This window comes from Glossina fuscipes, unplaced genomic scaffold (genome assembly GCF_014805625.2).
Source record: "Glossina fuscipes isolate IAEA_lab_2018 unplaced genomic scaffold, Yale_Gfus_2 148, whole genome shotgun sequence".
NCBI classification, from domain to species: Eukaryota; Metazoa; Arthropoda; class Insecta; order Diptera; family Glossinidae; genus Glossina; species Glossina fuscipes.
The window spans coordinates 441,302-466,243 of record NW_023998491.1 but is presented as its reverse complement, the minus strand read 5'-3'; the positions used below and the strand labels follow the sequence as shown (position 1 = coordinate 466,243).

At 33.1% G+C, this 24,942-nt stretch overlaps 1 protein-coding gene across 3 annotated transcripts in view; it reads right to left on the bottom strand.

The window, feature by feature from the left end:
- The window catches only part of LOC119641360, a 90,757-nt gene extending 65,832 nt beyond the window's left edge, over positions 1-24,925 (bottom strand). For 2 of the 3 annotated variants that reach the window (XM_038039949.1, XM_038039951.1), the window contains exon 1: positions 24,689-24,925. In XM_038039949.1, the coding sequence (XP_037895877.1) occupies positions 24,689-24,843 (155 nt within the window). In that variant the 5' untranslated portion in view covers positions 24,844-24,925. Of the gene's footprint in view, positions 1-11,925; positions 12,514-24,688 lie in introns of those variants that run through there. The other variant, XM_038039950.1, reaches the window with a different exon arrangement.
- Positions 24,926-24,942: the final 17 nt, after the last annotated feature.

The following is a 24,942-nucleotide window of genomic DNA, read 5'->3' as shown; positions in this document are numbered from 1 at the left end:
ATTATCATTTTAGTTATAAGCAAGAGATTTTGCGAGGGGCACCACTTGACGATTGTGTTCTGTTAAGTGCAAAGGTTAAGATGAGATCAGCGTTTTTTTCAAAGGTCTTTCTTCTAAGGAATCAGTGCAGCGCATGTACTGATGGGAGCAACATCCGCAATAGACTTGTACAAAAGACAGCAATGAGTTAATTTAAGTATATTTCATATATTGATATATATATATATATATATATTAGGTCATATAAAAAGTCTCCGCGCTTGAACAAAAAGTTTCATTAATTCGATCAGTCAATCAAAAATCAATATATTTTTTTTCATTTATATCCATATGTGTGTATAGTGCGGAGACTTTGTATATACACATATATCTATCAGCAGGTTAATCGCAAATTTACGGAGTAGAACTTTATAAATGAATAAACATAAATGTATTTTTGCAGAAGAGGCGATTGTTTTCATCAAACGTTGAATTAATTACAGGGTATGCAAATAGATTTGGAAACATTGTGCGAATCGATAATTATTTGGCAATACGTTGAAAGCAAATTCTTTATATATAACAATTCTATATTGCATTTAGATATAACGGGTCTAATATTTATAAATTTTCATAAAAGGAAAAACGTTAAATATCTTCACTTTGTGTGTTTCTAGACCAAGCAATAAAAAAATATATATTTTGAAAAATACAATTCCCTTAGGCAAGCAGTACTGTCGTTGATTCTTTGTTTACACTTTTGTTGGTATTTGGCAGGAAATTAAAATAACTATGTACGAGTTTATCTATTGGTTTGTGTATAATTTGTTTTTTAAATTACAGAGAACAATATTTTGCTGGCCATTGACCAGACATTTAAGGGGAAAGTGTTTATGTTGGGCAAGTTGGTTTTTAGGTGTCCGTATACAGAATTTGGCAGAAAGAGTGAGAAAGAGAAAACCAAAATCATTATTTTGCCGTGTTTTTTGTCCAAAGAATTTTAAAAGAAACTAAGTAAAAACATTATAGTCGGGCTAGGCAGACCATTCAATATCCTACAACTTAACCCTTGGCCTAATGCAGTTAATTAATCATTTTCGTGATAATATTATTATTATTATTATTATTATTAATTTCGCCAGAGAAATAAATTCTAAGACTAAACTGTTAAAAGCACTAGCCTCTAAGGGCTATCGGCTTTTTATGAAAAACTCCACCGCACTTGAGATTCGATCGCACGACCATTGACTTGGTAGTCGAGATTCTTCGCCTTCGGCTACTCAGACGGATTTTCGTGATAATAAGCCAAAGATTATACATCATCTTCATCCAATGGCTTGTTTACGTGAAAGCACTCACGTTTTGGGGCAAGGTCACGACATCAATGAATTGACTTGTTAAAGATTTTATTATTTTTCATCTGTCTCCCTCATAGGAGAAACAAACCAGTCGTGGTCGTAACTGGTTACGTAAAAAATATTGACCCACTTGGCACAAATTTATTCCAACTACTTTTTAAGCTGCTACTGCTACTGCTATTGTGGACAAATTTTTATTCAAAAATATAAAAATTAAATCTTTTCTCCAAAGAGCTTACTATCCCTGGCAAAGCTTATTAGCAAATGGGTAAAAAAAATGAACTCGTGTGGCTCGAATTTATTCCAATTGCTGCTATTACGGGAAAATTTTTATCACAAAATCGTTAAAATGTAGACCTTTTTGGCATAGAATTCTTATAACGGATGGAATCAAATAAATAGATCTACATGATCCAAAAGCGGTAAGTGTTAATCTCTATGTCAAATTAATATTATAGATGAATTATCATTATGAATTTTTGACAATTGGAATTTGGGAGTAGGAGAGGTTCAAAAAATTATTGGGAGAGTTTCAAAAAATTACCCTATCCGATCTTCATATTAATCTAGAATGGCGAAATACTATTACTCAGGGATTTTTATCGAAGAAATTTAGGAAATTGCCATTTTCTCTCCGTATCTTTTTTAAAAGAAGATTTAGTATGGGAAGTATTTGGAAATGTAGTCCGACTCGAACTGTTTGTATTAGAATTCGTTCTTGGGTTGTGTCAGTGCATTAAATTCATTGCGTGCTGTACAAATGCATGGACAGACGGACAGACAAACTTAAATTGTTTCAGAAAATGCTGTATAATGCATGGCAAGTCCATCTTACGCTCTTCTGACTGTTACATACGTCCGCACATACTTGCATCAATGTATTGTCACCTATGAATTGAAAGAGAAAATGCATCCGCAGGCATGAAAGAGACGGACAGAGGGATGCTTAAATCGAACCAGAAACTGATTTTGAATTGATCGGTATGATGAAAAGGTGACTCTATTTAAAGTCCTTCTAGGTATTACAAACATTCGCACAAACTTAATATGCATCCATTGATTACAAATTCTATAAGATATAATTAAAAGAAAAGCCTATGAAGATTAGTTTGACTTACTGATGACTTATCTCTAAATCAAAAGTAAAAAGTACAGAAATTGCATTTTCCTTCAAAGGAGCAAATAAGATTAATTGAATTTTCAAGGCTTCAAAGTAAACATTCATTACATATGTTTACTTCCGAAACCAATTTAATTTTATCCCAATTGCTCGAGCCTAGCTTTCTAGCATAGTACTTAAGGCATTGAATGACTTTTAGAAATAAATGAAAGACATAAAAATTTATTGAAATTTTATTGACATGCGGTAGAGAACGAACAATACTTACTCGCTTTAAGGCAAACATTTGTGAAGGCCATCAAATCAATGAAAGTATTTTGCTAATTATGGCCCAATCAGGAACACATTTACACTAACCTATCAAATATCTCTGGGAAATATTTCTCGCAAGTATAGATTAAATTTTTTTTTTTTGCTGCCTTTTGGCCATATTTCTGTGTTCGTAATTAATAACTTTCATATTCTGCTTATATATAACCCATAAGCCATGTTGTTTTAATTTCGTTTTCTCTTAATATTTGCGTTTGCGAATTGTTCTAACAATTAAGAGAGAATCGGAAACACACAAACAAATGTAAATAAACGATTATCTTGTATATCGAACCTAAATCGAAATATATATAAAGTTTATGTGGTATTTTCTATTCATGATGGAGGGAGGAGGGCGTAAGTAAATAGCAGTAACTATAAAAGCTTTAATGTATTCAACTATTTCATGGCAAAATATTTTCATGGAAATTTACGAAAATTTTCTAAAAACAATCCTGAATATGAAAGTTCAAAAATATGCAAAACAAAAAAAAAAAAAAAAACAAAGAATAAAATGATACTAGGTCATGATAGGACCTTTTACACCCATCATCGTGAACTTAAAAAAAAAAGTCAAAAACTAAATTTTCATACTCTATAAAAATGTGTGGGCATGAATGAATTTTTCCGCATTTTGTACAATAAAAGTGGAAATTTAAATAGTATTTGTTGTAGTTTTTTAGTTGCGAGCAACGAGTAAAAAATGTGGAAAGTAAAAATATCTTCTATGCTTTGATTGTATTGTAGGCGTTCCCCCTTTGTTTGCGATGTGGACGGGAGAACGTGTGCAACGCACGTACTAGTCAATTGAGGCGACGGACAGATGGACAGACGAATCGATCGAAATGTTTATGTGCATTATGAATGTTTGTACTTTTTCGGAATGTTTGAAGCTTGCTTCTGGGGAATAGGAAGGTTTTGATAAAAAAAAAAATGAAATTTCAATACACTATAAAATTGGTTCTAGAACAACGTCCGTAGAATATAAGTCCAAGTTTTCATAGGTTTATCTGCCCAAATTCATGTCTGTCTGTAGGACGATTACCCCATTTTTAAGATCAATTTGCAAAAATTTCGGATGTTTCTGCGAAATTTTTGGCCCGGAGATTATTTATAATAGACTGTACATAGACGGGCAGAGAGAAATCGGCTTAAATCGGTTCAGAATTTAATGGCTGCCAAAAATATATATCCATTTTATGAAATGCCCGACCCCTGCTTCTGGGTGCTGCAAACGTTTTGAAAAAAATCAACATACTCCTCCCCCTTTAACTTAGCTTGTCTTATTGCTATAATGTGAATATATCTGCTGACCTTAGAAATTATGGATGCAAAGTTGAAGTTTCTTTAATTATTTCCATTTTCCGTTTTTTAAGTAATGTCGAGGACTAGCGATAGCGGTTCTATTTTTGCCCATTGACGATTGCATTTAATATAAGATCTATAAGAGTTTTGCTAATACATTCTTTCCTGAGAGTAGTCACCTAAAGCAAATTTTTCTCGCTTTCTTAAAGCTTTGAAGAACCTTTTTATACCTTTCTTATAGAAAAATAAGCCCATACATGTTCAATATCCAGAAAGAAAACTCAGAAACCCTATAGTATACACTCAAACCTGTTTTTGTGCGGTCTTTTTTTATGCGCTTTTTTTGTGCGATTCTTTTTGTGCGATTCTTTTTTGTGCGGTATATGAATCTCTGAACTGTGTTGGCATCACTTTTTTTGCTATCAGTGTGTATGTACACATTGCAACAGCCATTGTCATGCCTATTGCATCAGCCTATTTCATTACGCATGCTCAATGTTCTTATGCATATATTGCATCAGCCAATTTCAATATGTACATACTGCGCCATCTAATAACTTTAGTTAATTGCTGACCTTTTAACCATTAAGACAGGATTAATTTTATAGTGAGATTAAAGGTAAATTAATTGTTTTCCCTATTTAGATATAGTTTTTTATGATTTTTGATATGCGCGTTTTGAACTACGACGAGTAGTATTGAATTATGTACATTTTGAAAATTTCTCCTTGTTTAAAATTAGAAATTAAAATTTTTTTATATGTTTCAATGTGTAATTTAATTATTTATTTTGTTTGGAAAGCACTTTCTTGCTATTTCGTGAAGCTTTGACATATTTTCTAAGTGAGACTTTTTTTATGCGGTCCCTCTCTACCGCATAAAAAAAATTTTCTCTAATATGCTGTGAAAAATTATTTCTTATAGCTATTTATGAAGTTTTTGAATATTTTTTTTTGTGCGGTTTTTTTTCTGCGGTCCCTGTCTACCGCACAAAAACAGGTTTGACTGCAAATATAGTATAAATATTCTTAATTTGAATCGATTCGGGTATGTCCTTTTGCTCTTCTATGTATTCGTGTGTGGTAAACATACTCTCAGTCGCAATATTACAATATTGACTCAATAATTTGCAAAAACATTGAAAAGTCTTGCGTTGCACGGTCTGATACATAATAGACAGAGAACACCTCTATTGTCAGAAGCAAAGTCATTATACATTAGTCACAAAAGCCAATAGATACGACAATAAAAAGGAAGTGTACGAAAATAGGATAGAATCATCTAGATCCGTCCAGCAATATCAAAAAATCAAAATATCGCTTTTTCACTCTTTCTCCTGAATTTTTTTTTTGTTTTGGGTATCAAATATTCGGTTAAGCCTCAATATAACTTTCTTATTCGTTGCGCGCTAAAAAATCCTGTGATCAAAATTCTATATCATATGAATCTATATGTAGCTAGCTAAACATATTCAAATCTTGCTTGTCAGAATCATTTTTCATATACTGTTACGAGGTATCCAAAAAAAAAATATATTACGTTTCCTAATTTAGGCGGAGTATTCTTCCAAGTCCAGTCATATTGTAATTTAACGACTTTTCAGAACAATGCGTTATACTGTGAGTGGTCGATAAAGTAGAGCGATCCGAATCATTTTCAAAAGAGCTGGTCCTTGGGCGAAAACTCGACATAGGACCAAATTTAATCAAATTATCTCAAAAATTACGAGCTGTAGCTTAAAGACAAATTTACCTGGCCAGAGGGACAGACAGACAGACGTAGCTCAATTAAGATAATGATTCTTAATCGAACGGTACAATAGAAGGTGTGTCCATCTTAGGCCCTTCTGCAGGTTACATACGACCGCACTAAGTTAATATATCATCTGCCACAAGTGGTGTAGACTAAAAATAGTCCACCGTTTAGCTATAACATTTTACACCAACTCATACTCATTCACATGCAATCTAAAATATATGGCAGTCATGGTGCACACGACTCTCCCTTAATCTGTATTTGAGCATGGCCTCGGCAATTTATTGTCCATCGTCGTATTAGGTTACGTACGCCTAGAAGAAGTAACTTTACCTGGGGTTATGCGATAAAACAGAAATTTTGCCTCCGATGCTATAAAAGCTTTTACTGAACACGTATAGTGACATACACACACGTATAGTCCCATTACCCTTAAACACTTTCTTAAGGCGGAATTGATAACCGTTGCATGGTTTTTAATTAAAGTAATATCTCTATGTGTGTGTGTGTGTCTGTGTGTATGTGTGAGTGCCTGTGTGTGTGTGTGTGTGTGTGTGTGTGTGTGTGTGTGTGTGTCTGTGTGTGTGTGGCTGTGTGTCATGCACGTTCTTTCAAGTTGATGTTTTGCTAACCATGAATTACTTCACAACTTCACACGTGTTCATATCAAGAATGAAACTTCAAAATATAATAGAAAGTAATTTACTACTTTCTCATTATTCATTAATCAGCTTTTTGGGTTTAATTTAAAACCACTTTTTATTGAAAAACGTATCCTATCTAACTATCACATCAACAAAAGTAACCTCAAAATATCGTAGCGAAAGGTTAATGGACTTTTTCTTCATTTCTTTTTCATTCACGTGATATTTCAACATGAAAGACATTATGCCGAGATTTAAGAAAAGCGATTGTCGGGATCCCTTAACTTATAAGACATACGATTGGATTGGAAAGAGCAAAAATGTATTCTCAATGTAGACAGAATCTGATGTACGTAGATTAAGTTGTTTGTTGTTGTTTGGCCAGTTACTAGCAATAATGATTCTTTCCGGGCTCAAATCTGTAGCGATTGGAGCATCTGACGTTTCCAATGTTCGGAAATATGGTTAACATTGACTAATAGAATATTGTTAAGACTTTTATAATTGATTTGATATATTTACTAAAATATTATCACAAGTTTTTTTTTTATTTATTTTTTATTTTTTATTTTATTCAAATATTTTATTTTCCCAAGTAGACAATCACTCGCTCTGTATGTGTGCGGTGATGATAAGTGACAAGCAAATGTGAAAAGAAAATCTGGGATTTTGCGAAACCAATCTGGGAGGACTATGTGGAATTGGTAGATGTTACGCCTTTACTTGTCGAGGGTCCACATTAGTTGTAATTAATTAATTAATTATCCGCATGGATGTCCGAGTAGTTAAGAATTGCGGCTAAGAAATGTCTGTAAATTCAAATCTCAAGTGGGGTCGAGTTTTCTTTGACGGTGGCTATAGCGCGGTATCAGTCGGTAAAGCCGTAAAGGCGTAGTGCTACCTCTCTATTTTTTTTTTTCTTTATTTTCTTTCTGAACGTCACCGTCACGAATAGCCGAGCCTTCCCTCCCCTCCTCTCAGTGAAAGACGTCAAAAGAAAAGAAGAGCTACGTTTGGAATTAAATATTCCATGTTACATCCTTATATAAGCAAGGTGTGCTTTGGATGATTTGCAGGGAAATTTGTTTTTAAATTTTCGAGTTTTTTTTCATTAACGCTTGCGACATGTGTGGAAAAATGTTCTAATCCAGAAAAACTTTTCTCCTTTCCAAAAAGTTGTTTCTTTCTTTTATTATATAAAAACTATAAGAACTTGAAAAAATCTGACACTTGTTCTAGACTTATAAATACGACGAGAATTTTTCCGGCGCCCATTACTACGAAAACAAAAATGTCAGAGAAAAAAGTCAAAACTTTTTAGAAGATTTGTCTGCAAGGAAAGCAGAGCTATTTTGCGAAACTTTTCACAATGTGGCAACAGGGTAAAGCAGAAAAGAAGAGGAAAGTTTTATAAGATATGCTCTTTAAGATGTCATGCGAATTCCACTTGACATGTTCGCGACCACAAATGCTACAGCATTAGAATGTTGAAGATAATTTTTATACCCATCACCGAAGGAAGAAAAAAACCTTTAGGTGGATTTTTATTCAGGATAATTTATTTCAATTTTTCCTCTATTTGCATAAATACAAGTGAATAAACAATTTCTCTTTTTATATCCATGCCACTGCAGGATGGAAGAGCATGCTTATTTGATCAAAACGTTCGCAATTTTCTGGGGCACCTTCAGAGACTTAATTACGTGTATGTGTTATTGATGAGCACTAAATTTGGAATCGATTTAAGGATGCTCGTCTGTCTATTTGTGTAATTTCGATTGTAAACATTCTCCTGGCCGTAAAACTGAATCTATCGACTTGAAAATACCGAATTCGTAAGGCACTTAAGCATGTCTGTCCGTCTGCCCAACTATATAATATCTGTGGTAAACACTCTCGCGTTCGTAAAGAAGTAGATATCACCTACAAATTTGTAAAAGAGTTTGAAAATGGCGCAAACAGGTCGAAGAATGCGCCTAAAACGCCGACACGTCTATACAACGAAGTCAGAGAATACTTTTGCTCGTTACTCATAACATACAACGGGATACACGACATCAATTTCTACGAAATTGTTCCACAAAAATGAAAGAATATTTGTCACGCCCACCTAACATTGCAGAGGATGCAAATTTATATTCTTACTTTTTTCCGTCTTTTATAGGATAAGGATGATGACGCATAAAAGATTCGATAGCAACTGAGTATTAATTTTCTTACTTGTTTTTTTTTATTATCTTGGAACTTTTATTGTACTTTTCGAAGGACGGGCTGACTTAACTGATTTTTTAGATTTTTCCATATTACCTTAATTTTTCTCCGCCTATTTGCACATTCACTTAAAAGCATCTTGAATTTCCTATATTTCTGTAAACTAGAAAGAGAGCACAAAGTCTCCCATTGCTCTCCTTTTCTCATGTTTTCTCTTATATAAACAGCATATAGTATTTATTTCAGCTGAAAAGTGTATTGAAAAATTTCGTATTTGCCAAATTTAATTGATTTTTAAAAGTAAATCTTGTGCTAATTATTATTAGTAACTCCCATAAATTACATAAAAAAAAGATGGCGAAAAAATAAGAAAAATAAAATTCATGCATAAATAAACAAGAGAAAAAGAAAAAAAAAGAGGCAACACTCGCAACCGGTACAGATTCAAGTTATGAGTGAACCCCCTAAGCATGCCAAAAGCTTAACAAACGATAATAATAGTAAATCGAATCACGATAGGATCTTAAGATTACAAGTTAAATTAAACACCGCACGGGCGGATTGCCGATTGTATGTCGACTGCGAGTCGATTTGATACAATTTCAAGAATCCAAAATTCAGATTGAATTTTAGATATGATTTAGGTTTTTGCAAAGGATTCGAAAAGCCTTTAAATATATCTACATTGGCCGAGTTTTATGAAAATAAAACTCTTAGAGAAACGGTTCGTTCGAAAGTTGAAGTTTTTCGCGTCAAGCAATGTCGGCAAATCGATCGTCTATTTACTTAATTGTTTTTATTATTTATTTAGTTACCATTTATTAACTTAATTAGGAAAGAGTCACGAAGAATATATCTACGTTTCTCAAGCGAAGTTAAAGCTAACAAAAATAAGCCATTTTTGTAAGGCGACAAAAAGACAAGCAGATCCCAACCCAAAACACATTGCTTTGAGTACTACATAGAACCTATTGAAAGCAGACCACACGGCAGAGGCGTATCCGAGTATTGGCCCGACTCATATATAGCTTACGTTAGCTCAAAGCTAGCCTTGCCGCCCTTGCTCTTTGTAAACAGAGCTCAATGTGCAGATTAAAAGGTTCAACTAGAATCCTTAAATCAATGAACGAATCTATGTAAAGGTTTTAGCATTCATCGTATATAACTTTTAAAATACGATGTGCTCATTACCCTTGGCGAATATATTTATTTTGATTTCGTATAACACAACTAGCGAGTCAGTGGTCATGGGTTCGAATATCAAGTGCGATAGAGTTTTCCAAAAAGCCGATAGTCTTAGATGCTAATGCTTGTGATTTAGAATTTATTTCTCTGACTGAATTAGTTATAATAATAATAATAATAATAATAATAATACAATACCATACATAACTTCGCTTAATACAGTTATTCAGTGCCTGCAAAAATGCTCTGATCCGAATCATTTTCCACAGCATTTGTCAATGGCTCAAAGTACAGCAGTGTACCAAATTTCATTAAAATATGTCGAAAAGTGTAGACACGTTGAAGACAAGAAATAAGTGGGACCGGCGGACGGACAAACTCGCCAGTATACCAAATTTCACCAAAATATATAAGAAATTGCGAGCTATAGGTTGAGTATAAATTTACATTGACGGGCGGACAGACAAGACCTAGATTGATTTAGAAAATGATTCTATATAATACAAAAAAAAAAAAAATGGACTCTGTATAATAAAAAGTGAATCAGTCTAAGTGTACTTTTTGAATATCTTTTTCATAGTTTATTTATTTATTTTTTTTTTCTTTAATTTCTTGTAAAGGCTTACTTTAGAACTGAACGTGCTTCAATTAACGATTTCCGTTCTAAGTGCATTTAAAATGTCTTAACTTGATTATTAATATCAAATGACCCAAGGCTTACAGTAAATTATAAAAATAAATGTCGTAATATAATTTTTAAAGGAAATATTTGCAAATATATAGGAAATTAAGTAAAATATATTGAGTAAAAAAAAAAAAGAAAAAATTTACATAAATTACAGAAAAATCATTATTAATAATAAATATCGACAAACATTGTTTAGCAGCCGGGAAGAGGAAACAAACAAACAAAGAAGGCAAAGGAAAAAATTATAATAAAAAGCAATCCCAAGCTAGTTAGGTATTTCCGTTGGGTATTCGAAATGAATAAAATAAGGAAAAAAAAAAAAAAAAAAATTCATTTCTAACACCTTAACGCCTCAAGTCGACAATAAATGAAATGCTTGGTAAAAAGCTTTATTTAATTTTTTTTTTTTTCTTATTGCCACACAACAAATTGGATTAAATGCTAATAACATAGACGTTGTTTGCAAAATTTTCTTTTTTCTGATTTGCAAATGATCAATTTTTGGATTTTTTATTATTATGGGCAAAACGGGAGAATTAGAAAAACAAGAAGAAGAAGAAGAAGAAGCAAAGAAACATGAAAGTAAGAAATATCAGAAGTAAAGAGACTTTATAATGAGCTGATAAACATATATATGGTGCGATAATGGTTTTCGACTGCCTAGTGAGCCTTATATGCGTCGTGTATGAAATGAGATTTGTGGGTAACGGAAGACTTTGGCTGTTGTCATTATTTCAATTTCATACCAGTGATGGCCATAAATAAGTAACGACACATTTATGGGTTTTCAGTTTGTTGTCATAATTTGTTTCTTTTTTTTTTTTTTTTTTTTTTTCTTTCGTTTTGCGCCAAAAATAAAAATATAAAAAATTTAAAAAATTTAAAAAAAAAAAAAATTAAAATAAAAATTAAAATAAAAATAAAAACGTACAACGGCCAGCGAAAGGTGGTAAAACGTGATTATTTTATAATTAAATGCTTGAGTGGCACTAAAGCAACCAAAAGACTTATAAATATTTGCAGCGAACGGTTGATTATTAAATACAATCAAATAAAAAGAAAACATTACGTTACATACATATATTTGCAAACATATAATTATGTAATAGGTTTAATTTGCAAGTCAAAAAAAAAAAAAAAAAAAAAAATTATACAAAAAGCACATAAAATGGAGAAAATCTTACTGTAATAAAAATCAATCATTGTACAAGTCAAGTGAATGGAAAAATTATTAAAACAAAAAAAAAAAAAAACACCAGTTGCTTGAAATCATTTATTTATCTCTTTAAGCTTCAATTTATTTTAGAGGCGATGAAATTGACGGTTTAACGATAATAAAATAATGAAAAAGCATTTCAAGAGCTCGCTTACCCGACCAAGCTTTGTGTGGTACGTGTTAACAGGAAAACACTGCCAATTATACCGATAACCGCTGTTATGCCAGCCACCAAGTTGACGCAACGTACCGGCGCAAAATCAAAAAAATGCACTTGATTACCCATTAATGATAATTTTGTGATGAATTCCTTTAACGTTTAAAAGGATTTTTTTTTTCTTCTTTTTTTTTTTTTTTCTTTAGAAAATAACGTTACTCAGGCCACGTTCTCACTTTAATATCAACTAAATATTTTTTGCATTTCATTTATTTTTAAGTTATCTTTTAATCTTTTTATATATTATTCTTGTTGTTGATGTTGTTGCTCTTGTTATTCTTATTTCATGAGCACTGTGAAGTGTATTGTGTAAGATATTATTCACAAATTGTTGTTGCATGGGAGTTTACATATACACGCACACACATGCGCCTAGATGTGAGTTTATCTGATAATTATCGCGAATGCTCTTCTGCTTTTTTTTCCCCCCTTTTATTTTAATAAATAATTCACATGGTTTTCATACATATATACATGTGAAAAGATGCGCTTGTATATAAGCTTATTGTTGTTGTTGCTGTTGTTGCTTCATTTGTTTGTCAATTTTAATATTCAACAAATAAGCTTAACATTACAAGTAAGTAAATAAATTGAGCAAAAATTTACTTTAAAGTAAAATAATCTTAATTACCTTTCCCTCGCGTCCAAGAGAGATATTAACTAAAAATCAATTTCATGTTCAATCAAACTAATTGTTAATAAGCTATCAGGCGATTTCTGGTAACGTTTGAGTGAAATTAAATTTATACATAAAATAAATAAGAAAGTTGCACTCGTCTTAAAATAAATATAGAACAGCGATCACCTTTCCAAAGGTATATATATACATATGTATATATAATATATATACAATAAATGTAAAGCTTTCTTTTCTTTGTAAGGCGCTTCCTTATGCTTCTTATAATAGATTGTTTTCTCTATGGCAATGGGCTATAAATATTTATTGCCAATATTTGAAAATGCTTTATCTAATAAACTCAATTCCTGACTGTAGGCTAAGTAGATACCCACACATCAAGCTTGCGAAGCTTAGTTTTGTTAGACATGAACCAACAAACCAAACAAACAAAGGCAAATGGACATCTTACGCTAAATCGGTGCGCCGCACATATAACTTGCACGTATTTTTGAATATGCACTGACACTAGAACAGCTATTCCAGTATTTCCCCACCATTCGATTCTGGAAAGAAACTTTTTTATATCCATCACTGTAGGAGGAGGTATATATGCATTTTTCTGCGAAACGGAGGAAAGAACTAAAAGGAAACTTCAGACTACATATCCTTAATTAACATCAAATTTCATATCGGTTTGGATGAAGAGGGTCCAACCACCCGCCCGTCCGTGTATTGTAGCTTGCGTAGTGTCTCTTGTAAATATCCTCGATCGAATTATAAACCCACTTGAGAACGTCCGTCTATCCGTCTGTCCGCCTCTCCGTTTGTCTGTGTGTAGCTCTGCTTGTCTGTGTGTGTAATGTTTGTGGTAAATATTCTGTTAATAGTAAAAATGCACCAATAGGCTTTAAACTTGGCACAAAGACTGGAAGACTGGAAAGCTACGTTGTAAGCCTCAAATTCGGCCGCCATCGCGTAGAAGTGGAAACGGTCCCGATCTGTAGCAAGAATTGTTTCAAATTGTTACCACATTTACTCTTATTCTTGCCACTAAAACTGTTAAATTTCGTTAGATGCGTCTATTCGTTCCTTTGTCTACCCCTTGATAAAACATGACTGTAAAACTTAGACTTATTGATACCACACTATGGCGTACACTGCATTTGATTGTTGTATTTCAGCCACAAACGGTGGAGTGGCGGACCAAGCATTAAAAAAATATATGAGAGCTCTCTCTCTCTCTCTCAAATTATTTTTTCTGCCTGTAAACTCTACGCACATTAGGGCGTAACGCTAGTGTAAATTTTTCGGAAAACATGTACTTTTCAATGCACTCAATAGATGCTTTGAATCTCGTCGAAGAGGTGGAAAGAATTCATTGCCTTAAAGAAATTATTTCCGTAAAATTTAGCCCATTTTTTTCCGAACGGCTCAAAAACTAGTTGCCTGAGTCAAGTAATATATTATACCACCATAGCCTATCGGCTAGTATCTAAAAGTTATGTACGGCTATTTCTAAATAAAAATATGTTTCATCAATGTTTCAAGCGGTTATGAGGCTGAGAGCTTTGACTGGTTTTATCAACTTCCATAGGAAGTGTTGATTAAATATTCGGCGATACGAAATTACAAGTTTTTTTTTTTTTTCAAAAAGGGACAATAATTTTTATACCCTCCACTGTAAGATAGTCATTTTGTTTTTTTTTTTTAAATATATGTAACAAGCGAACGGAAGCTTCAGAGATTCTATAAAGTAAATACATTCCTGTTCAACGTGAAATTTTGTGCCGATTTAGCCATGTTCGTCCGTCTGAGTACCTGTGTGGTGTGTGTTGTTGGCACTCTCTTGGTCGCCAAAATGAAGATATTGACTTCAAAATCAGTAGAAACATTTAGAATTTCTGCACACAGGTTGGTATTGAAAATGGGCTAAACTTTTTGGAGCAAAAGCGCGCAATAGAGCGTAAATTGAGCGCAACTCTGTTTTCTTTAACAAAAACTTTTGGATTTTTACTTGTTACACGGAAATTATTAAAGTTAGAATGCTTAAATTTTAAGTCCGAAAATGGAACCAATCGACCATGCCCACACAAAGTTACGAGTAACTAAGTATAATTTTTTCTTCCATTTTTTGAAGTTTTATGCTTCTTTCTAACAAGGTAAACAAGATAGCATTTTTTTTACGCTCTTTCCTCAAAGGGCGATATATTACTTATCTAAAAGTGGGTTAATTCTAGAATGACACCCCGATTAATTTTTTCGTAATAGCACCAACAATATGGATATCAAATAAAAGAACTTGGAGAGTGGAATGCGAAAAGCATAGGGGCGGGCTCCGGCCGAACATAACTGTCTTGCTTGTTTCGCTAGTTATTAAAATATCCTTTCAAGCTATTAGGCACCTAACCATGGTTGCATTTGCGGGAAAGTTTCCATTTACCGTCCGCCATTTTCATTCACATATGCATTTCTTGTTTTTTAATACTTAACTATGAGAGACCTGCATCTTAATTTGACTTGGGCTTATGGAAAGGTAATAGATTTCCGCGTTTATTATGCGCATATGTAATTTTCCTTAACCACGCTAGAAAATAATTTAAAAAAACATTATTCTTTTTTTATTATCTTTCAAAACTTTTTTTATGAAAAGTTTTACTTCCCATAAAAAATTAACTATAATTTATTTAAACTTTAACCTTTCACTTTCGTTATGACTTTGAAGAAGTTTCGAACTCTTGCAGGAAAATATTTCCGGACAAAAACAAAAACGAAAAACAAACGATCCAAAAAAAAAAAAAACAAAGACTCATAAAAAGTCAAACGCCTGCTGATTGATTACTTAATAAATTAATGGCTTTTAAATAATAATAATTTTCAAAATCGATAAAAACTTCAGATGTTTATAAATACTTGTGTTGTATAGCATTATAAATATACATCTGGTGTGTATGTTGCGTGCAGAAAAGAAAGAGAAGAAACTATATTTGTACACATTGTTTAAACGGTGTGTGATACGATTTTTTTTCTATGATTTCTTAAGAGAATTGAGGAAAAGCAACCATTCACTCAGGGGATATTCTCCCCGTGATGATGGTTAGAATGAAGTGGGGGGGGAGGAAAAGAGTTAGGAAGTGACTGCAGTCTAGTGAAGTGTATTTAATGCGATTAAGTTTCAATTTTAACATCATTCAAAGGGCAGTGAGCTTTGCTCTTACAGAAAGGATTTCAATTAATTTTTGATGCATGAATGGAATTTGATTTGCAACAGGATTTGATGTGAACTGAAGATTTCAAATAACTCCACAAGACGAAATTACAAAGCCTTGTCGGACACAAGGGAGAACGACTTTGATAAATAAAATATATATTATGTGGTAGTTGGTACCGATTCGCCCGTGCTTCCGTATAGATCTGCGTATATCCAAAACCGACTAAGTGAAGTCCCAATATTAGCTACGAGCAGGGAGCTTCAACATTTTCTTTCCATTTTGAAAAGTAAAAGCTGACAAATGCTCAAGAGCTCGATTCAATTGATTTCTCATAAGTCAATGCTTTTGAATATTGTTCGTCTAGCCCTTAGAAATAATAGATCGACTAGGATGAAATTTGTAGATAATAAATGCTTAGATGAAATAAAGTGTTATATGATATGCATATATCTTTGATGAACCAATGGTTATTGGAGATGATCTGACGATAAACCTTCTTCTCTGCATTTTAAGCCAAATTTCTATAGGAGATTTCGAAGTTGGTTTTAACCATTGTTTCAGAGGATTCCCGTTGCACATGTGGTCAGCGAGGCGTATAGCTAGCGGACTGGAGAAGGAGCGTAAAGTTTGTGTACGTTCGACTTCATAGTCCAAACATAAGGAACAGGAAGAAAGATATTTACAAGTATACAACCTTAAGGACGTGCAGCACAGAGTATGTCCAGACGGACTGGCTGGGAATTCTAAGAAAGGCAGTGGTTTCTTCTTACAGGTCTAACATAAGCGGACAAATCTCTTTTATCATTTTAGGACACTTGCACTTGCCTTTAATATATGTAAGTTGACGCATTAACGAATGTTGTCATTAAAAAAGATTGACACTAGTCGCGGGATTGTTGCAACAAGCCGAAAACAACACTATGAAGCGTTGGCATCTCTATCAGCTGATACGTTTTCGTAAATAGAAAAGACGAGAACAAACGACATTTGTAAAGTTGGCAAAATTAAAGTTTGCTCGGAAAGAAGGCACACGTTTCTGATTAAAAAAGGATGAACTCTATATAATACCATAACCGTTTCTCATCAGAATATTATTGTAGGTTCCTGCACTAGTTTTGAGAAGCGACTTTTACAAGTAAAAATGATAAACAAAAAAATGTGAAACGTGTACACTACGACTGAACTCGACGGTTTTGACCTTTCTTCATCTAAAATAACAGTTTTGAGTTTAGTATTATTGAGATAATTAATGTATACAGACACTTATCATTTTCGACATTCAATAGTTTTGTTGTTTGATTTGAAGAAATCTGATCCCACTGAAGGCCATTAAACACTTTTAGAAGTTTATGGTGCTGTGAAAATGCCACTTTTTGGCCACTGCTTGCAAGAGTTGTCAAGGATAGTCTATTACGGCTCGAATGGGAAGTTCTGTCAAACCCAGCGTACTCACCAGACATGGCGCCCCCTGACTACCATTTGTCAGATCGATGCAGCATGGTTTGGCTGACAGGCGGCTCTGCAAAGAAGCGCGAATTTGGGTCGATGCCAAACCAATGTAAGCTCCATCGACACCATATCGCCATGTTGCCAGAAATAATATTTTTTCAAGTGAAAAAATTCTCAAAATTAACGCAAGCATCTAATAATTGAATCTAATACGAAGAGAATGATTGAAAGGAGTAGTGAGTTGTGCTTCTGGCTAAAGCATATCGAATAACGAGGTGTGGGAAGGAGTTTTATCATAGAACCGGGACTTGGCGGTCCAAAGCTCCATGAATAACCTTAACTATTATTCTTTGTTAACAGTTTGGCCCAGCGGAAGGAGAACACAATGCAAATAAAATCACGGCAACCGAAGAAAAGTTAATCTTTGACTGCAGTGAAATACTTAAAGGGCAGACTGCATAAGTTGGTTATATTGGGGCATACACAATAAACATATCTGAATTCTCTAGTGTAGTTTAGATGCCTAGCTTATAGGGATCGTCGAACTCTCTGGTGGGCGCCGGTTACGCTAAATTAACTCGTGTGCCATTGGCCACCGTGGGGTTAGCCCGACATGGTAGTAACCTCTCAGACAACTGCATAAAGTTCTGAATTTATTAACTCTTCTCTCTCGCTTACTGTGCTGCAGTTGTCCAGCCGCGTTCAGCCAACTTTGATTTGAACTCAGTGGGCCTACTTACACTCAATAGGCGATGACCGTTTTTAAAAGCTATAAAATTGACACAAACCCGCCTTTCAACATACTATCGTAACAATTAATAAGCTGCTAATGAAAACACAATCATTAAAATGAAGCTAAGCAATTTTCATATATATTTATTAAAAAAATGGTTAACATCCAGCATGCACTTCAAAGCGAATGTATTTTGTTTTTTTTTTTTTTTCTTGCAATTTTTTATTTTTTATTATTATTTAATTGCGATAAAGTGAAATGTTTTTGTGGTCTCCGATATGTATGCGCCAATGTGCTCTGCACATTAAATTATAATTGGGCGCAATTTTGAAAATAAATTACGACAAAACACAAAAAAAAAAAAAAAAAAAAAATAAAACATTATTCGAAGATCTTTATCAAGGTTTTCACAATCAATGACTCTTTCGATTAAAAACTTGTTCTTTTTCCTTTTTTATCATTATTATTATTGTTTTATTTTCAATTTTCCATAAAATGAACTTTCGGTTTTTGTTTTTGGCAATAATCACAAAACAAGGTTAACTTAAAATAAAATTAATGATTATTATTGACTGTAATTTTTCTTAAATATCGTATACGATGCACATACGCCAGTTACCCTGTTCACCCGTTTTCACATAGGCAAGTGCTTAACTCTACTACTGCTTGTTTAAAATTTTTTATTTCATATTGTATTCGTTTCGTTGTTAAAATCCTTGGAATTTTTCAAAACTTAACTATGTGAGCACTTAATATTTATTTGATTACTTTTATTATTATTATTGTTATCACCTTTTTTTTTTTTTTTCTTTTTTGATAAGCTTTTCATATATTCGGTACGGTGAATCAGCCAGTCAGTCAGTCAGTCAGTTAGTTAGTTAGTTAAAGTATTTTTGATAAAGACATTAAGCACATGCATTACACGGGCACTGGAAATCGAATCGAGTTTGAGTAGCTTGTAGTGGAGTGAGAAAAGTAAAATTTTTCGAATTTTTTTTTCAAATTATTTATGAAATAGTTGAAAAAAAAAGTGTCTTTCCTTTCCTTTCTTTTTTTTTTTTCTTCTATTTTAGTTAACTTTATTTATAAACGTATTTGGCCTTAAGTTCTTCTTTTTACTCTTTCAACTTTTAATTCACATTTTCGTTTAAATTTTCATAATTTTTATATTTCAATTTAATTTTAATTAAATTATTATTTTTTTTTTTATTTTAAATTTTTTGTAATTTTTTAAGAAAATTTAACTGTGCGTTGCATGCCTAAAGCGTATGAGGAACTAAATTTTACTCTGTTGCATTTTCTTTCTTTTTACCTTTTCGATGCACATTTTCTTTGATGCCAATGTGTGATTATTGTTATTATTATTTACAACCCCACAAAAACGAAGCTTACTTAACAAACCATTAGTTAAATTAAGTGCCGCGCAAAAAACACAAGAAAAAAACCAGCAAAGTATTTTTATACCCACCACAGGGGTATTTGTAAGATTTGTCATATGTATGTAAAAAAAAAGAAAGAAAAAAAAGGTGAAATAAAACGAGGAAGAAAATTATATTCGGCTGCGACCGAGTCTTTTATACCCGTTACGCTTATTCTAAAAAGTAACTCAAAATAAGGAACGAATTAACCTTTCATACATGGGTTTGGCTGATATTTTCTTTTTTCGCCAATAAGCAGCGCAGATTTATATAGTATATCTGTAACAGGTATCGTCAGGTATATGATCAAACATACGTTTACCACAGCAGCCAACAAGCAGATGGACTGACAGATATGCCGAGAACGGACTTGATTTAAGGCGTATCAGTAATGCATAGACTGAAACCAGCAGATGGACCGATGGACTAACAAACACGTCTAGATTTAATACTAATCAGTAATACATAGGTGCTGCCTCGTTCTTCTTTGATGCTGCAAACTTCTTGACAACTGAGTAAAATTTCATTATTTCTATAATGGAATCGGGGGCGGTTTGCCTAAATGTATTGCAGGACCATCCATACAGTACAAATTGCATACATTTATTGTTAAATCTGTTATGGTTATAGGTAAAGATTAAGGGGTGACATTTTTCTTATTCATCAAAAGAAAAGTAGTCTCGAGTTAGGTTATACTGTGGGCATATAATTTGATCGATTTGGCCCAATTTCAGTACAATCCGTGTGCGAGAACTCGAATGTTTCTGCGAATTAACTTCCCCTTTCCCGAACAGGATAACGTTTAGCATAGATAATACGTAGGCAGCCGTACAGACAGATGGTCAGATGAACAAAGGGACGTGCTTAAATCAGTTTAAAATTTGACGCTGATCAAGAATATACATTCTGTATGGGGTCTCTGAAACTTCCTTCTGCTTGTTGCGAATGTTCACAACATACATTACACAGACGGACAGACGGACTTGCTTAAATCGATTCAAAATTTGACACTGATCAAGAATACATATATTATGTGGGGTCTCTGAAGCTTCTTTCTGGTTGTTGCAAATGGTTTGATAGATTGTATATACCCCTTATCTTTCGGTGAAGGGCAAAAGGAAAAAAGGTGTTAAAAAATAAAAAATTGTCTTCACATGGTATACATTTTCTCTCATCCATCTTCTTGCTGATATCACGATCACATTCAGCAAACTTTAAAAAAACAAAAAAAACATTATCCCAAATATTTTTGTTATAAACCTTTCTTTCATTCCTTTCATAGGGCCATCCATTGATCATTTTTTTAATTGCAGATTGAAATGTTGTACGAAAAATGCGTTTACAATAATCTCAAATTATTACATAAATAAGAGACAGTATGTAGTACGGACTTGAGTTCGATTTGTAGATATTCACAATATGCTTACATGACAATAAACTTAGGAAGGATTCAATGCATATTTATGAGAATTTACAAAGATAGTATACTTTCTTAATAATTTATTGAATTTTCAATTCTTCCAATATCATTTTCTCTTATATGAATCAACCATCGATGAAGCGAAAAATAGACTTTTACCCCAAATATATTCGATTCACAAGCTGGAATAATATATTGACGAAGGGTCGTATTAGTAGGGAGACATTTAGAAGCTATTGAACATACGAGCAAAGGAACACAAATGCGAAAGAAGATTTATGGATAAGGGTGCGGGCAAGTAGGGGAAAGAAATATTGAACACAGAGCTACTGGTAGGGAGATGAATGGACAAAATGCGACTTACGAATGATGGGGGATAATACGGACATATTGACACAGCAATATACAAATTTGAATGCAAGGATACACCAGAACGAATGCGACATAAGGATGAATACTAGTATAGGGACGTATGTGCAGACGACACAAAAACGATTAAATAAGTCGGGGGTGCGATGAATACTGATGGAGGGTGAGTACTAGTAACGGGGTATATATGAGCAGACGACATAAAGATGTTGGAATAGACGGGAAGTGCGATGGATACTGAAGAAGAATGAGTACTAGTGTAGGAATGTATCTACAGGCGACAAATTCATCGACTCAAGAGCTCAAGCTTCTCAAGTTAATATGAACAGAGATATAGCACATTGGCTCAATAATCTAAATTTCTTCAGATGGACGATGGGTAGGTTAGACAATTATCTAAATTTCATGAAATCGCTTATGCAAATTTCTAGAACTATAACTAGACCAATCGTTCTGAGTGAGTGTTAATTTCTATTCTTCTTGAGTTCTAAATTCAAAAGTTTGAATATGAAATTTAATTTTTTTTGAAAGATAATGAAAAATATAGACTTGTGGTCGAAGTTCAATGAACTCTTTTAAATAAATGATTTTGTAAATAGTGCTACGGTGAATAGACACAACAGTCTTAATATGTTCCGGCCTTCAGCTTAAAAGTAAAGTTTACCGAAACATAATGAGAGATAACTGCGTTCACTTTATAAAACGCGATCTTCCACACAGTAAATGAATTCCTGAGCTTACTTTCTCTTAGACTTCCACGGCGTCGCAGGAAGAAAAACGGGAGTTCAGTGATTGAAAGATACACCTTCTACTGGAATTAAGGCATTTCTTGTAGGTGAATTATTTCCGAGAAAGTAAGAATTCTATTGATATTGCAATATATTGTTAGTTTAGACCAATTCCAAAGTTTTGAAATATAAACATGTTATGTGAAATTCACACACAGACCAGAACAAAATAGCAACAGAGTTAAGCTAATTCTTGGGAATAAATCTTAGCAGACAATGTAAAAGCCAAATGTACCAGCTAAACCATTACAAGCGGACAAGGCCGGTTATTAAGTACCATATACCAATTCGCTCGATGTTGTATCCATTTTTGAGTTAGACGCCAAATCTCTAAAGTCCTGACCCAACGAAGTCAAGCTTAATATAATGAATTCTTTGTCAAAGGTGCGCCGAAAGCTAGACCTTGTTGCCATGAAAGCCATTATATTGCAGAATATCTAAAGAATAGACCAATGTAAGTCCAAATTTATCCATTGAGTCACTAGTTTTGATTAATTTTCATCATAAAATACCCAAAATTAAACTTAACTCCCAAATGAAGGATTATTTTTCTTAAGGAATTTGGAGCGATTCCATTCCCTCCAAATTTTTTTCATTCGTTTAATAATACTACCTGCTGCGGATTTTTGTCAGAGAATATTAAGAGAGACATTTTTCTTTTATTTTCATATAATAACTTTTCCAAAGTATAGCGCTTCGTAGAGTGTGATCGTAAAGATGGCCCGCACCAATCTATTTTCGATCGGGATAGTCGCTAGTGTAGAACATGTCAATGTATCAAACTGCGTCATATTATCTCGAAAATTTGTACGATCAGTAGTTTGAACAAAAAAGAGAGACGGACAGACGGAGGCATAAATAGTTTCGAAAAATTATTCTAAGTCAATTGTTTTGTAGTGGAAGGTGCGTATATCTTATTTAAATCTTCCTGTGGATATTAGATAGATCGGTTGAAACTTAAGATACCTTTTTGGCATTTCGATTAGAGTATAAAAATTCCGTACGGTTACGTAAATAAAGTATTTTGAAATTATGTGTAAAAAAGTTATATAAATTATATCGTAAATGCTCAAAATTTTGTTTTTATACCCTACACCACTTGTGGCATAAATATACACGGACCATATGTTACATATAATATTAGAAGACGAAGTGTGTCAAAAGAAAAAAAAAAAAGAATATAAACAAAAATAAAAAAGAATAAAAAGAAAAATAAAATTTATATATATATATACGTATTAAGTTAAGTCATAAGTAACTTTTGATTCAGTTAGGTAGAATCTATTGTTGCTATTTACCCACTATAAGTCACCGATGCGAGCACCGTGTTTTTGCTTTCGCTATATTGATGAGAAGTCAGTTGGTCTTCTGTCAATTGTTTTATGTCGTGGGTGTTACATTCAATTGTTTTTCTTAATCTCTCTGAAATGGAGAGTCAAAAAGCGCATAACCGATAAGGGAGTCGGCTGATAATTGATCGGGCAGTTAGAAATTGATTTGTGAAATTCCTTTCTGGAGATACGACCTTAAAAGATGAACAACTTTTTAAAGGCAATATTGCAGCATAATCCAGGCCAATCAAGAAGAGGTATAGCAAAACTATTGATTACCTCTCGCAATCAATTGTTAACCGAAAGAAAGCAAAATATATGTCTGATAAAAAAACGGAAATTACATATGACTCAACCGAATCATATATGGTTCATGCGGATGTACGCAATATCCAGCAGAACTTGTGGTAGTCTCAACTTTTCTTAAACCGCTTGGTTCAGATCGATGTCTTTCCGTCATTTTCCTTGTGTCAACTTACAGACCACTTATGGTACAGGGTATATTAATCTATTGCGATTATATGTAACATGCGGAAGGACTTAAGATGGACCCACCTTTTATTATATCGATGGATTAGGAATTGTAATCTGAATTGATCTATGCCTGTCTATCCGTTTGTCCATATAAATTTGTGTTCAAGCTGCCGATCCCCATTTTTGAAATATTTCTATGAAATTTGGAACACTGCAGTGTTTTGGTCCAAGGACGAAAGCTATTGAAAGTGGTTCGCACTGGACCACTTCCCTTATAACGCCTTATCCCGAGGAGTTTTTATGTGAACAGCTGCAAAGTAGTGTAGGTTAATTAATAATGAGCTGCGGCCCGCTATAGCGTTTTTATTTATTAAGAATTTTTTCTAAAGAAAAGGTTAAAAAATTTTTTTTATTCTTCATGACTTGTAGTCTTAAGCTCTTTTAAAGACGATTATAAACTTCTTAATGAATTTCATTCACCTTCTTTAACTATAGCGAATTAGCATTTATTGCTTAATCGTAGCACTTACTCAGAAGTCTCTGTTTCTTTGCTCTTCAAAAGAAATATTTTTATGTTTTTTTTTTATTTTTGTGTTTCTTTAAAAATGTAAATCTACTGAATATATGCATGAGGGGCTTGGCAGGTAACATTAACAAATTCTTTAACATTTCTCATGATGGAAGAATTTCAAAATTTTTCTTCAATAGTAATAACAACAGTAATAATAATAATAATAATTCTTACATTTACCCAATTTAACTCAAACAAGATTTTTTTTTTTTTTTTTTTTGTTTTTCTTTTTCTTGAGTAATTTCATAAATTTGTTATTTAGGAATTTTTTCATAAATTATGTCAGTTGTATGTATAGTTTAGTTTAGTTGTTTACTTACCTCAAACGTTGTCGTAGTATGTAAAAATGTTCTCGATCACGTTCCAAAGCAAGAAGAATGCGTTGAAATTGTTGAATACGTTTATGTAAAAGCATATTTTGATTGTCTACTATATTCACGCCGGCTATACCGCTATCGAAACTGCATTCAAGCATTGTAGTGGGACTGCAACTGCTGCTCTTGCCGCTATCCGAGCAACGTGAATTATGCAAACCAGCATCTTTGCATAGGACCGATGTTAATGATTTTCTATA